The sequence below is a fragment of the Hemitrygon akajei genome, chromosome 4 (assembly GCF_048418815.1).
Source record: "Hemitrygon akajei chromosome 4, sHemAka1.3, whole genome shotgun sequence".
NCBI classification, from domain to species: domain Eukaryota; kingdom Metazoa; phylum Chordata; class Chondrichthyes; order Myliobatiformes; family Dasyatidae; genus Hemitrygon; species Hemitrygon akajei.
Window position 1 is genome coordinate 67,817,940 of NC_133127.1, and position 16,126 is coordinate 67,834,065.

Consider the following 16,126-nt stretch of genomic DNA (forward strand, 5'->3'; position numbering starts at 1 on the left):
ACAAATAAGCTACCTTCACCCAGAAAGAAAATTATGCAGGGTATTATGCAAATAGTATTTATAACAATTTGAAATAGTCACATTTATCAGATGTTAAATATAGAGAATGAAGGTAGTGAATTATTGTTAGTAAACTGAGTAATATGTGGACTAGTTTTCTTGGATTCAGTTACAGTTGTGTGGAATTACTACATTATTGCACTACTTAATGTTTACATTTCTTCTGAGCCTTGCAATAGTGGTGTAATTTGGTCAGTGGACTCTGCTCCAGTACTTGGTTTGATCCGAACCACAACTGCTGGGCTGAGTTATCTCCGAAAAGCCAAGTGCTGATGGACTGCACAGAGGATGGAAACTTTTATAACAAAGCCCACTAAGGACATGGCAGCTCAATCCAGGTATGTAAATACTGGGTTCTGTGCAACGAATCAGTTTGAAAGTTGCACCAGTTATGATACTTGTTACAGCAGCCTAAAGTAGTACAATGATATTGTGCAAGATGTACAGTTCATGAACTGAAACTGGTGAATATAAGTACTCTCCCTTTAAATCAGAGATTTAAATTGATTTTCCCCAATTGTATTTGTGCTATAACCAATACAGCCTGCCTAATGCAGATAATAATTCATAAGTTACCAATTGCATTATAACCAATTGAAGTTTTATTAGAACTAGCCACAGATTTTTTTTCTAGCAGTAATTCAAAATAGTACACAATATTCTCATCCTCATCAGGGGCCTATATAATTAGTAGGACATCTTCATTCCAGGACTCACATAGTGAAGGCAGCCATTGCATTCTCCTCATTTGCTTAGAAACCTACAAGTTAACTTTCAATCCTGGGCAAAAACCATCCACTAAGCATAAGAAATTATGTCAATAAGTACATGCTCTTTGCTGTAGCCTTCATTAAACAGTATCACCATATCTGTGAAGCCCTCAAGAACTCTACGGTAATGCTTACAGGCAGGGTGAGATGTGCAGTGCCATTAAACGACAACTACCCAGCTTGCTTCAAGTACATCATTCCTCAAAGCCTTTTGTTATTTTACCAATAGTGCAATTATCTTTAAACCTATTGAAAATCACATTGCCAAGAATTTATAACTTCTTTGTACCCAGTTTTAATAATGGATAAGATCTTGCATGTTGATCATAATGTAGATTCCCAAGTACAATGTAATGAGATGTGTATCATTAAGAATGAACAAACTCCTCTGTGGGTTTTTTCCCTAGCATGTTTCCCTGATATCCAAATCTCCTAATTAATTGCATACCAATGACAAAATAAAGATTAACATGGCACTGAAAACTTGAAACCTCATGAAAACAATACAAGGAGCACACCAATACCATTACTAATAGCTCATGCTCCAAAACAGCCTCTTCTGTCACCTTACTCAGAACCTACATGTTTCAAGTGGAAACAAGAAGTGACTGGAAAAGAAATGAGAATAAGTAACCCATAACTGATATTCAGTGTCTGTCCTTTGCTATCAATATTGATGTCACATGCTCAGTCTAAGTCATTGCCTCTCATTACATTGATTTGATAGTGTGAACCATATGTTTCCAGTAATGGGGATATATGGCAAAGTACTGAATGGTAGTTGGCAGCATACAAATACTTGTTCTATCATATGTGATCCACATGCTACTTCTCCTGTCATCCATGATTTATTAGCAGATGAGAAGGAACAGCTAAGGGTTTTAGAGTTGTACAGCATACCAGCCCTTCAGCCCAACTTGTCTAAAGTAACCATGATGGCTGTCAGTTTGCGTGAATCCCGCTGGCCTCTGTCAGTGCCTTGCTCATTCAAGTACCTATTCAGATGCCTCTTAAATGTTGTCACTGTTTCTTCCACCTTCTGTGGCAGCTTATTCCAGGTATCAATTACCTTTTGTGTGAAAACTTAACCATCAGAGGTCTTTAAACAATATCCTCCCTCTCAGCTTAAACCTACATTCTCTAGTTTTAGATATTCCTATAATGGAAAACAGACACTGTCTACCCTATCAGTGCCTCTTATAATTTTACATACCCCTTTCACATCACTTTTCAGATTCCTCACCTCCTTAAACTCAAGCCCTCTAATCCAGGCAAAAACTTTGAATCTTTTCTGCACTCTCTCCAACTTAATCACAGTAAATGCAGTGAACTGGAAGAACATCAAGACTGCCATGTTAATGCAGAACTACAGAAGTTGCTAATGTAAACATTGTGGAAATGTTTACATTTCACCACAATTATTGTTCTATAATTTACTAAGCTATATAGAAAAGTATTGCTTATGTATGGAAAGGTGATTGTTAATCTGCAATTTTTTTTTCAACTTTACACATATTCAAAGTGCTTAAACCTCAGATGTTACATTTTTTTTAATTGTCACAGTAAAAAAAAGCAAGTATGTGTTCTGAATGAGGTGACTATGATCCCAATTTAAGCAAACCAACAAAAGGCCATATTTTCAAAAAGATTTTCATAAAAACTAATAAGTTTTCTATAAAACTGTACATGAATGCTACAAAGGTTTTAAGATAATTAGATTTACACTGCCTTCAACTAACAATGTTTCTTGTACATGAATCCATGCAAAATAAATAGTTAATTAGTCTCTAAAATAATTTCTTTTTTGCATTTTAAATTCACATTGTAATAAGCCACTGTTCTACTGAGACTGGGCATCCAATTTTAGCAGTTAAGGCAATTAAACAGAATATGCCATACTAAAATTAATTGAATACATACAAATCTGGAAATAAAATGTAATGCTGGAGGCTTAAACCACTGGTTTAGACTTTAGCCCTTGTTTTCGGGTTTGGACCTGCCGAAATGGAGTGTTCCAATTTTTCAAATAAGATTAACATTCCTCCTTCACCACAGTAAATCTTCATTTCAATTTTTTTAATTGCCCCTCAAAATGGTTTTCAAAATCAACACCATTTTAATTTTAGAAACTTGCTTCAAGAGGTTGTAACAGCTACATATTCTGATAACATTTTGGTCAAATACATACCTGTCTTATGCCTCTGGGCCTAGCTTAAGGTAGATCACTAAAGATTTGAACCTGTAATTTCAATGTATATTATTTCAATCAACTGCCACAACTTCACATTCCAATGCAACAAATACAGATCAGTGGAGTTGAGTACACTCTACTGAGGATGGAACAAGGCTAAAATAAATTATTCCAAACTAATATGTTGGTGACATTAGTGCAGTTAGAAGTAAAATGTTCTTTCCAGTCTTTGCTTGAGTCCTGATCAGATGGATAAGTTGATTCACGCACAAGACAGATTGATATAATCATCCATATATCCTAAAAGAGAGTTTGATTTTACTCCTCACATCAAGGTTTGGAGTAATATGATCTTCTCAGAAATACAAAATCTATGTAACACAGCCATCAGGTTTTCTCCACAGCGAGAAACCTGTCGCTCCATTGCTAGCCGGAAATCCTCCTTTACTCCTTTTGTAATACCTCGGGTTATGGTATGATGTCTGAAAAACAAATGAAATAATACAATTATCAGTCTACATTCCTGTTAGATATGGATAACTTATAATGCATTACTATACCATCGTAAAATTTTAGCTTCTAAAAGTTAACAATGAAATTTGATGAGATATAAATATATAATTAATGTGTATACTGAATGGACATTTAGTATTGAATATTTGATCTTTGTACTTAGTTGTCTGAAGAATTTTTGCACTAATGATGAAAGTTGTAAATTAGTGAATATTTAAAAGTGCTTGGAAAACAATGATTAAACAACCATTCTTTCTAACTAAAAAACATTTTGTTGTAACTTTGAAAAATACTCCTTTGTTGCATCCATTTTACAATACAGAATACAGTCATAAAGGTCTAAAAGTTGTACGGAAAAAGTCTCATGGCAGTTGTATTTTGTGAAGTACTAAATACTAAAATGATCATTGTATGGTATGATGCTTAAATCATGGATTGGTGTAAATATAAAAAAAAATCTTTTAAAACCCATGGATTAACATGGTGACAAACACAGCACATGACGAACAGGTCGTATGGTACCTGTCAGCTGTCTGACTGCTGGGCTGCAGTTTGAACTCCTGTGGAAGTACCCCCAGTGGAGGGCTAGAATTCCTTGAAAACAGTAAACATCAACAGTACGTTCAACACTCACACATTGTCACCTAATAGCACAAAACTCTACCTGTTACCAGTAGGAAAAAATTAACTGGCACAGTATGAAGTGAACAGTATGTTATAAAATATAAATTCATAAATTTAATCAAATACCTGGAATATCAAAGATATGTCAACATACTGTTTAAAACACTTAGCATATATTCCAGAATCAGAAGTATCAATAATTTGAAAGTACATGCACATTTGTTACTCATTTATAATACAAAACACAAAATATTGTATGCATTCAACATGATACCAAAACTCTGATAAACTTTTATAGATGTGTAGTGAAGAGTATATTAACTGGCTGCATCACCAACGGAAACACAGAAGCCTCTGAATGGAAAATCCTCCAAAAGGTAGTGGATATGGCACAGTACATAACAGGTAAAGCCCTCCCAACCACTGAGCACATTTACATAAAACGCTGTCGTAGGAAAGCAGCACCCATCTGGGATCCACATTACCCAGGTCGTGCTCTCTTCTCACTACTGCCATTAGGTAGAAGGTACAAGACCCCCCCCCCCCCCCCCAGAACTCGCACCACCGGGTTCAAGAATAGTTACTACCCCACAACCATTAGGTTCTTGAACAAAAGGGGGTAACTACACTCAACATAGAACTTAGTACAGCACAGGAACAGGTCATTCGGCCCACAATGTTGTGCTGAACCAGCTAAAAAACACCCAAACATTAATCCCTCCTACCTACACTATATCCATATTCCTTCATCTTCCTTACATCCATCCTATCTTTACTCACCCCTTCATTGAAATGTTCCCATAACCAATGATCTCATTAACTCCTGTTCTCATTATTTATTACTATTTATTTATATTTGCATTTGCACCGTTTGTTGTCGTCTGCACTCTGGTTGATTTTTCTATAGATCTGCTGAGTATGCCCACATGAAAATGAATCTCAGGGTTGTATACGGCCACATACACAGTATGTGTACTTTGATATTAAAATTTACCTTGAACATTTTTAACCAGGCCAAGTAGTACTGCAGAAAATTTATACAATTTTATCATTGTGCCTGTTTATGAACTGGAACAAGATTTTCTGCTTTTTCCCTACACTCTCATTGGTCCACGTACGTCCCGTGACAAACACAATAAATGGTTTGTTCTAATGTTTCCTTCTGTCAAGACCTTTCTATTGGCAATTTTCACTTAATTTGCCACCAGTACTCTTCAGTCTATTCGGGCCAACCAAATAAGCTGCCCAAATATCAAAAAAGTTAATGCAACAGACTTCAACAGAAAAATTATTTTGATAAGACAATCTTCTCCCAACCTTCAAGGTTTGGATTGATTAAAACCATTTCTCAACTGGTATGTTAATTATTGAAGTTTCTTGAACTCTGGAGCTCTTAAAAGAAAGAATATCTACTAATCTAGAGAAAAAACAGACCTTACCTGCAATTCCAAAGTTGGTTGGACCCAGAAATCCATTTTTAGATTGATGTAGGCCAACATACACATACACACACAAACACACGGATCCTTATTCCTTAACCAGAATGCTACAGGGCCATTGGGACAATGAAGATAAATAAAGTCCATTCCTGCCTGCCCCACCCTCATGCTGCCATAGATGCCTAACCAAAATATATAAAGAAACAGTAGCAGCTATCCAGTTATCTTCTCAAAACAGAAGGACATCACCTCTATCAGCTTTCCAATCACAACTAAATCCTGGAATACAGTCCAACAATATCCAGGTTTGCACTTCCATCAAATCCCTGGATATGAAAGCACATTGATAAGTTGGTGGAAACTAAGTAAGGCAAATGAAGGCCAACTATAGTGCCTGTAAAAATTCACAAGACGGGATTTGCCTACACTTCAATGGTCAAGATCCATTATGGACACACCCAATAAATAACTCAGGGAAATATTGAGAATGAATGCCTCTAAAATGAGAAAAAATAGATTTTAAAAATCTATTAGAAATTAACAGAGGGTAAAAACCAGAAAAAAATTATTCACTGAACTTTCTAGGTGGTTGAAATTGCTATCGACTTTTGCATGAGTTTAATGCCTTCTTGCAACGTTTTTCCTTTAGCCCAAAGATAGATTCCTTGTTACCAAGAAAACACATCAATCGCTTTTCAAACAATCATACTGAAATTTCAATGCTTTAATGACAATGCATAGCAAAACTCAACCTTACTTCACAATACTCACTTAATTAGAAGACCTTGATTTGGCAATAGCTCAAGATGAATTTTACCACCCTCTGCAGTTCTTAGATAAGCAAATTCTTCTAACATATCAATGTCTGTGAGTGTTTTTAAGGATAACCCGGCATCACTCTATTAGCACATTTGTAGTAAATTTACTGAAACTTACCACTCATCTTATTGGTCTCTTATTAGAAGAAATTATTCATGTTTCAATAGACAGTAGGTGCAGGAGTAGGCCATTCGGCCCTTCTAGCCAGCACCACCATTCACTGTGATCATGGCTGATCATACACAATCAGTACCCCGTTCCTGCCCTCTCCCCATATCCCTTGATCCCGCTATCTATAAGAGCTCTATCTAACTCTCTCTTGAATGCATCCAGAGACTTGGCCTCCACTACCTTCTGGGGCAGAGCATTCCACATATCCACCACTCTCTGGGTGAAAAAGTTTTTCCGCATCTCTGTTCCAAATGGCCTACCCCTTATTCTTAAACTGTGGCCTCTAGTTCTGGACTCATCCATCAGCGGGAACATGCTTCCTGCCTCCAGTGTGTCCAATCCCTTAATAATCTTATATGTTTCAATCACATCCCCTCTCATCCTTCTAAATTCCAGTGTATACAAGCCCAGTCGCTCCAATTTTTCAACATATGACAGTCCTGCCATTCCGGGAATTAACCTTGTGAACTCCCTCAATAGCAAGAATGTCCTTCCTCAAATTTGGAGACCAAAACTGCACACAATACTCCAGGTGTGGTCTCACCAGGGCCCTGTACAGCTGCAGAAGGACCTCTTTACTCCTATACTCAATTCCTTGTGTTATAAAAGCCAGCATGCCATTAGCTTTCTTCACTGCCTGCTGTACCTGCATGCTTGCTTTCATTGACTGATGTACAAGAACACCTAGATCTCGTTGTACTTCCCCTTTTCCTAACTTGACTCCATTTAGATAGTAATCTGCCTTCCTGTTCTTGCCACCAAAGTGGATAACCTCACATTTATCCACATTAAAGTGCATCTGCCATACATTTGCCCACTCACCCAACCTGTCCAAGTCACCCTGCATTCTCATAACATCCTCCTGACATTTCACACTGCCACCCAGCTTTGTGTCATCGGCAAATTTGCTAATGTTACTTTTAATCTCTTCATCTAAATCATTAATGTATGTTGTAAACAGCTGCGGTCCCAGCACCGAACCTTGGGGTACCCCACTGGTCACAGCCTGCCATTCCGAAAGGGACCCATTAATCACTACTCTGTTTCCTGTCAGCCAGCCAATTTTCAATCCATGTCAGTACTCTGACCCCAATACCATGTGCCCTAATTTTGCCCACTAATCTCCTATGTGGGACTTTATCAAAAGCTTTCTGGAAGTCCAGGTACACTACATCCACTGGCTCTCCATTGTCCATTTTCATAGTTACATCCTCAAAAAACTCAGAAGATTAGTCAAGCATGATTTTCCCTTCATAAATCCATGCTGACTCGGACTGATCCTTCTACTGCTATCCAAATGTGTCGTAATTTCCTCTTTTGTAATTGACTCCAGCATCTTTCCCACCACTGACGTCAGGCTAACGGGTCTATAATTCCCTGTTTTCTCTCTCCCTCCTTTCTTGAAAAGTGGGACAACATTAGCCACCCTCCAATCAGCAGGAACTGTTCCTGAATCTATAGAACATTGGAAAATGATTACCAATGCGTCCACAATTTCTAGAGCCACCTCTTTAAGTACCCTGGGATGCAGACCATCAGGTCCCGGGGACTTAGCAGCCTTCAGACTCAACAGTCTATCCAACACCGTTTCTTGCCTAATATAAATTTCCTTCAGTTCATCCTTTACCCTAGTTCCTTTGGCCACTATTACATCTGGGAGATTATTTGTGTCTTCCCTAGTGAAGACAGATCCAAAGTACCTGTTCAACTCATCTGCCATTTCCTTGTCCCCCATAATAAATTCACCCGTTTCTGTCTTCAATGGTCCAATTTTGGTCTTAACTATTTTTTTGCTATTCACATACCTAAAGAAGCTTTTACTATCCTCCTTTATATTCTTGGCTAGTTTACCTTCGTACCTCATTATTTCATTATTTCTTTTTGTTATCTTCTGTTGCTCTTTAAAAGCTTCCCAGTCCTCCCGTTTCCCGCTCATCCTTGCTATTTTATACTTCTCTTTTATTTTTATACTGCCCTTTACTTCCACGGCCACCCCTTATAGAATACAAGGTATAAATATTGTATATTTACAAGGTATAAATCTTGTATTTCATAGAATACAAGGTATAAATAGCTCAACAAATTACGGTACATCAAATTATACAACTCCCAAAGAGGTCACTTGGCCTAACTGGTTTATGCTAGTGAGTTACTCCACAGTCTTCTCCCAACTATTTCTACCACCAAATCTCATCTTTCTATTTCCAATTTGCTAATGTAGAACACAGAACAGTACAGCACAAAACAGGCCCTTCGGCCCACAATGTTGTGCCAAACCAGCAAAAAAGTCAATCAAAAACCCCCAAAAACTAATCACTACTGCCTACACCATGTTCATATCCCTCCATTTTCCTTACAATCATGGGCCTATCTAAATGTCTCTTAAAAAGGCTCTAATGTATTCGCATCTACCACCATACCAGGCAGCACAATCCCGGCATCCACCACTCTCTGAGTAAAAAACTTAACCCTTACATCCTCCTTGAGCCTACCCTGTCACCTTCAATGCACGAGTTGCTTGGCAGCAAGGCACATTGGGCCAGAAGGGCCTGTTCTGCGCATTACCTCTAAATAAAATAAAATAAAAACCTAAAAGCACGTACCACCAGGCTCAAGGACAGCTTCTATCCCACAGCTCTCCAGTACAATAAGATGGGCTCGTCCTCTTCATTTACCTTGGACCATATCGTTTGCCTGAGCTTACTCTGTAATACTTCATTCTGCACTGTAACTGTTTTTCCCTTGTACTGTATGAGTGGCAACGTAAAACAAAGTTTTTCACTGTGCCTTGGTGCATGTGACAGTAATTCATCAATTTTACTTTACACCATATTACCTGTTATAGTTTACCTGACAGGTGGTGGTGTGGATATAAAACAAGCTGCTTAAGGAAATGGCAGAGGCTGGTAAATGATTAGGAAACTTAGAGAGATTGTGAAACTGTGAAATTTGGGGAGATATGAGTCAAATGCAGGCCTAGCTCAGCTGGTCAAGTTGGTTGACTCTGGTTTCCAACATTATATTGCAATCTTCCCATATTAGATACACCCCATATGATTTTAAAATACTGATATTGTGTTTCTTAATCACATGAAGATTATTAATGTAAATTATAAAAAACTGTAGCACCAGTGAATTTTGTTTAACATTGTTTTCTGTCCAAACTTAATTAAAAGAGGTCTTTTAATCATCTACCAAAATTCTCTACATTGTTTTTTCGAATTCATTCCGCTCATTCTCAATGTATCTTTAGTACTAGTAGTACACAGCTCCAGCAACCCAGATATCCATTCAACTATCTGTCCTGACTCAACATGCTCTAATCCCTAAAATTAGGCCTAGTAAAACTAGATACTAACCTGCATCAAAACAAAAAAGAACTGTTATCAGAAAGAATAAAACAAAAGAAATATATACTTTAAAAGGTGAATAATTATTTGCAGAAGAGATCGGAAACACCATCAAATATAGATTAAGAATGGCTGGAAATAAAATTCAGTTTTAAAAACAAAAGCAACCCTGGACTTGTGGGAAAAAAAATAGATGAGTATAAAAGCAGTTGAGAAGCTAAATTAAAATATAAAAGAGACCGCATAAAACCGAATAACCAACGCAAAGCAGAGGAGACATACTGTAATACATTGGTGCTGTATCTTATGATAAAGGAACTAAAGGACTCTTACAAGCTTAAAATAGTTACACTGAAAGACAAAAATAGATAATTTAAGATGAACAGGTGCTGGACAAATATTTTGAATATGGATATAACAATCAGAGGCGAGAGAATTAACTCTATACAAATAGAGCGTAACTGATGCGGGGGCAAGAAAGAAAATGGTACATCTGAAGTTTTATGTCATTCCTAAGAAATGTCATATAGCAATGTTAGAATGTACGGGCATCCAGTTTAAACTGAGGCGAGAGAAGACTGCAGTCTGATTCATCAGCCTGAATTGTTATAGTGTAACCAGCACAATTTGACCTATTTAAACAGCACTGAAGGAAGGTGACATTGGAGGAACAACACACACAGAAGGCTGGAGGAACTCAGCAGGCCAGGCAGCATCTATAGATTCTGCCTGGCCTGCTGAGTTCCTCCAGTATTTTGTGTGTGTTGCTTGGATTTGCTCTTGTTTGACATTAAAGGAGTATTCTTTTGTGAAAAGAACTGAAATAAATTGAGAGTTGATGACATCAACCTTGTAGCTCTATCCAAAGCAGATATAGAGACTAAATGATCTGGTGTAAAACAAGTGGGAAAACTTGGATACAGATTCAAAGAAGTGGCAATGGTTAAGTCATTTAAGAACTATCTGGAAGATGTGCACATTGTATTTGGAGCAATGTAGCTGGAAAAAAACCAAGAAAATTTATACAATTTAGTGGGTATTGTAGCAACATCAAAAAAACTGTATTTACTTCTGCTGCTTTAGAAACTCTCTGTACCTTAAAGTGTGGTGTTATTCCTTATGCCACTGATGGACCAGTTTAATGGATTATTATCTGCCCTTGCAGCAGGACTTCAACATTCCAAGCAACACACACACAAAATACTGGAGGAACTCAACATCCGAAGTCTTTGCAGTGCAATTAGAATCCATAATATTTATAAGCAAACATACTCCCACTAAAGAAATCTCTCACATCAGAAAAATGCGATTAACAAAGAGAATGGTACAAATGGATTTTACTATATATAAAAAGGATACTTGTGATGTAATTGAAGAAGTTTTCATATTGAAAGGAGCCTTGTTGACAGATTTTGTCAACAGCTTTGAGGAAAAGGTTCTCTCCTCGAGGCCAGTCCAGCTGTAGCAGTACAATCACATGACCTAAAGCTAGATCATCTCGTATGTCTGTAAAGGCTCGCAGCTGCAAAAAAAAACTACTTGTCAAATCTTCCTGAAACATTAAATGGGTTGAAAGAAATAAGAATCAGAAAATAACACATTTGCATCCTATCCTACTTTTAGCATACATAAGCTTGTATATGTCATCCCTGAACAGTTGAATGCAAATACCCGTTCTTATTTAGCTAAGATGGTGCCAGTGAACCACGTCAACGTGTTGTGGGCTGCTTCCAAAACTTCTAAATATACCTCTTCTGAATTACACCAATTGCAATTTGCAGCCTGTAATTTCACTTTAAGCAACATACTTTTGAACTGTCTTAATGAATTAGCAATTTCACAATCTTCTGAAGGACCTGGTCTGCAAGAAGTGCATCCCACCGAAGCTTCTGACACTTTGCGTTAAGGAGTTGGAGCTGGAAGTGGATGAACTCCAGATCATTTGGGAGGCTGAGGGGGTGACAGGACATACAGAGAGGTAGTTACACCCAAGGTGCAGGACACAGAAGACTGGATATAAGTCAGGAAAGGGAAAGGGATTAAACAGCCAGTGCAGAGTAGAGGATAGTTACAGCAGTCAAGTCTCTGGCAATGACTCTGAGACTTGGAAGGGAAGTGGGAAGAAGAGGCGAGCTGTGGAGATAGGGGACTCATTAGTCAGGGGAACAGAAAAGAGATTCTGTGGATGAGAATGAGATTCCTGGATGGTATCATAAACTAGGGAAAATCCGAAGATGCTGGAAATCCAAAGCAACACACACTAAATGCTGGAGAAACTCAGCATGTCAGGCAGCATCTATGGAAAAGAGCAAACAGGAATTTGACTGCTGACAATATCGACTGTTTACTCTCTTCCATAGACGCTGCCTGACCTGCTGAGTTTCTCAAGCATTTTGTGTGTGTTCTCACATGGTATGCTGCCTCTCAGGTGCCAGGGTCTGGGACACCTCGGATCAAGTCCTCAGCATTCTTAAGTAGAAAGGTGAGCAGCCAGAGGTCGCGGCCCATGTAGGTACCAATGACATAGGTAGAAGAGTGAGGAGATTCTACAAAATGAGTTTAGGGGATTAGGTGCTAAATTAAAGGACAGGATTCCAGGGTTGTGATCTCAGGAATGCCACCCATGCCACGTGCTAGTGAGGCCAGAAACAGGTAGATCACAGTTTAACACGGAACTAAGGATGGTGTAGGAGGAAGATCATCAGATTTTTAGATCATTGGGCTCTCTTCCAGGGAAGGTGGGACCTGTACAGAAGATGGTTTGCACCTGAACTGGAGGGGGACTAATATCCTAGCAGGAAGATTTGCTTGTACTGCACTGGGGTATTTAAACTAGAGTTGCAGGGAGATGGGAACCGGAGTGCCAGAACAAATAGTGGAGCGTTTGTGTTGAGAGATGTTAAGACCTCAGACAAGGTCAGAAATCAAAAGGTTGAACATGGTGCGACTAATTTTTTGGGCAGCGTATATTTCAATGCAAGTATTGTAGGAAAGGCAGATGAGCTCAGAGCATGGATCAACAAATGGAATTATGATGTTGTAGCCATTAGTGAGAAGTGGTTGAGGAGGGGCAGGACTGGCAGCTCAATATTTATTGGCTCCTTTGTTTTAGACACGACAGAGCAGGAGGGATTACAGATGGAGGGGTGACTAGTCAGGGAAAATGTCACAGCAGTCAGGACAGACTGGAGATTTTGTCTATTGAGGCTCTATGAGTGGAACTGAGGAAAATGAAAGGTATGATCATATTAATGGGGCTATGTTATAGACCACTCAACAGTCCAAGGGATGTAGAGGAACAAATTTGCAGAGAGATCGCAAACTGTTGCAAGAAACATAAGGCTGTTATCGTAGGTGACTTTAACTTTCCGCATATTAACTGTGACTCCTATACTGAAAGGACCAGATGGGATAGAGTTTGCCAATGTGTTCAGGAAAATTTGCTTAATCAGTATATGGAAGTCCCAACAACAGATTGTGATACTTGATCTCCTATTAGGGGATGGAGACAGGGCAAATGATAGAAGTTTGTGCCAGGGAACACTTTGAAACTAATGGCATTATGATCAATAGATGCAAAGTAATTATGGAAGAAGATAAGTCTGGTCCGATGGTTAAGATTCCAAGTTGGAGAAAAGTCAATCTTGATGGTATCAGAGATCTGGCAAGTGTGGATTGGGACAGATTGTTTCTGATAAAGGAGTACTTGGTAAGTGGGAGGCCTTCACAAGTATAATTTTGAGAGTACAAAGCCTGTATGTGCCTGTCAGAATAAAAAGTAAAGATAACTGGTTCTGGGAATCTTGGTTTTCAAGAGACATTGAGTCTCTAGGTAAGAAAAAAAAGGAGGTGCATAGCAGGTATAGCTGGTAGAAACAAATGGAGTACTTATGGAGTATAAGAAATGAAAGAACACTTAAGGAAGAAATTAGGAGAAATAAAAGAAGGCATGGGACTGCCAGGACAAAATTAGTCCTCTGGAAGATCAGAATGGTAATCTATGCATGCAGACAAAAGGGATGGGGAAGATCTTAAATAGATTTTTTTGCATCTATACTTACTCAAGAGATACAAAGTCTACATAAGTGCAGCAAAGCAATGGTGAAGTCATGGACCATATGCAGAGTATAGAGGAAGAAGTGATTTCTGTCTTCAGGCAAATTAGGGTGGATAAATCCCCAGGGCCTGATAAGATCCTGTGGGAGGCAAATGCAAAAATTTGCAGGGGCCCTAGCAGAGATATTTATATCATTCTTAGCAATAGGTGAGGTACCGGAGGATTTAAGATAGCTAATGTTGTTCTGCTGTTTAAGATATTTCTAAAAATAAACCAGAGAATTATAAGCCAATGAGCCTGACATTATTGGAGTATAAAAGTATAAATTTTAAACTTGCTATTTGCTATGCACGTACCCAATTTAGTAGGAGAATGAAATCCTAAAAATGTAGAAGAAAATGGTGTGTTAATAAGAGGTAGCTAAGAGATGTAGATTAGAACATGATTAAGTAACGAAATCCTAAGAATGTAGAAGACAATGGTGTGTTAATGAGAGGTAGCTAAGAGATGTAAATTAGAACATGATTAAGTCAATGGGTAGAAACAATAGTGGCAGGATGTACGTGTGATATGCAACTATAAACCAATTACATATGCTAATACAACTGGACCAGGAGATTGCTATAAAAAATACTGTGTCCAAAGGATCGGTGGGCAATCAGCGACTAGCTCAATGACTGTCTCAGCTTTGATTTGCAAATTAAAGTTTAACCCTTCTTGAAGAATCTTCTGCGTCTCTTGGTCATTTGTGGGGCACGAGAAACCACGACAGCATCAGCAGTGGGAAAGTTACTGGAAGGTATTCTAAGGGACCGGATATATGAGTATTTGGATAGAGGGGGACTGACTAGGGACAGTCAGTAAGGTTTTGTGCATGGTAGGTCACGTCTAACCAATCTTGTAGAGTTTTGCGAAGAAGTACCAGGAAAGCTGATGAAGGCAAAGCAGTAAAAGTTGTTTACGTGGGAGTTTAGTCAAGAAGGTTCAGTCGCTTGGCATTCAAGAGGAGACAGAAAATGGAATTAGACATTGCTTTGTGGGAGAAGCTAAAGAGTAGTAGTAGATGTTTGCCATTCTGACTGCAGGCCTGTGACTACTGCTGAGTCTGTTGTTGTTTGTCGTCTATATCTAGATAGACCGATAATGTGGCTAACTGGATCAGCAAATTTGCAGATGACACCAAGATTGGGGGTGTACTCAAAACATTGAGTACAGGGGATAGGATGTTGAAGTTATACAAGATGTTGGCGAGGCCTAACTTGGAATATTGTATGCAGTTTTGGTCATCTGCCTACAGGAAAGAAGTAAATAAGGCTGGAAGGTTGCAGGGAATGGAAGATCTGAGTTATTAGGAAAGACTGAATATGTTAGGGCTTTATTCATTGAAGCATAGAAGATTGAGGGGAGATTTGATAATGATAAACAAAATTATGAGTGGTATAGATAGGGTTAATGCAAGCAGGTTTTTTCCACTCCACTGATGTTGGGTGGGACTACAACTAGAGGTCATGGGTTAAAGGTGAAAAGTTTAAAGGGAACATGAGGGGAAACTTTTTCACTTAGAGATTGTGGAACGAGCTGCCAGTTCAAGTGGTGCATGTGAACTTGATTTCAACGCTTAAGAGAAGTTTGGATAGGTACACAGATGGCAGGGAGGGCTATTGGTCCAGGTGCAGATTGATGGAAGAGGGCAGTTTAAATGGTTTGGCAAGGACTAGATGGGCCAAAGGGCCTCTGTGCTGTACTTTTCTATGACTCTTATTACATGCTCAGCTGGGTACCAGTTAGTCTGGGTCAAAATAGTATCTCCTCCTCACTAGCAATCATCTTTGTAGATGCATGCTTAGCTGACTGCTCTACTCTCTCTACACTCATGTCTGTGTGGCAAGGCACAGCTCAAACACCATCTATAAATTTGCTGATGACACAACTGTTGCTGGCAGAATCTCAGATGGTGATGAGGTGTACAGGAGTGAGATAGATAACTGGCTGAGTGGTGTTGCAACCTTGCAATCAATATCAGTAAGACAAAGGAACTGATTGTGGACTTCTGGAAAGTCAGGAGAACAAATACCAGTCCTCGCCAAGGGGTCAGAAGGGTGAGCAGGTTCAAGTTCCTGGATATCAACATC

The 16,126-nt window shown here is 38.7% G+C and overlaps 1 protein-coding gene across 2 annotated transcripts in view; it reads right to left on the reverse strand.

The window, feature by feature from the left end:
• Positions 1 to 639: 639 nt before the first annotated feature.
• The window catches only part of ints10 (integrator complex subunit 10), a 60,107-nt gene continuing 44,620 nt past the window's right edge, over positions 640 to 16,126 (reverse strand). The window contains exons 15-18 of one of the 2 annotated variants that reach the window (XM_073042786.1): positions 11,297 to 11,459; positions 6,369 to 6,462; positions 4,057 to 4,128; positions 640 to 3,503 (exon numbers count right to left, since the gene is read on the reverse strand). In XM_073042786.1, the coding sequence (XP_072898887.1) occupies positions 3,347 to 3,503; positions 4,057 to 4,128; positions 6,369 to 6,462; positions 11,297 to 11,459 (486 nt within the window). In that variant the 3' untranslated portion in view covers positions 640 to 3,346. The remainder of the gene's footprint in view (positions 3,504 to 4,056; positions 4,129 to 6,368; positions 6,463 to 11,296; positions 11,460 to 16,126) is intronic. The other variant, XM_073042787.1, reaches the window with a different exon arrangement.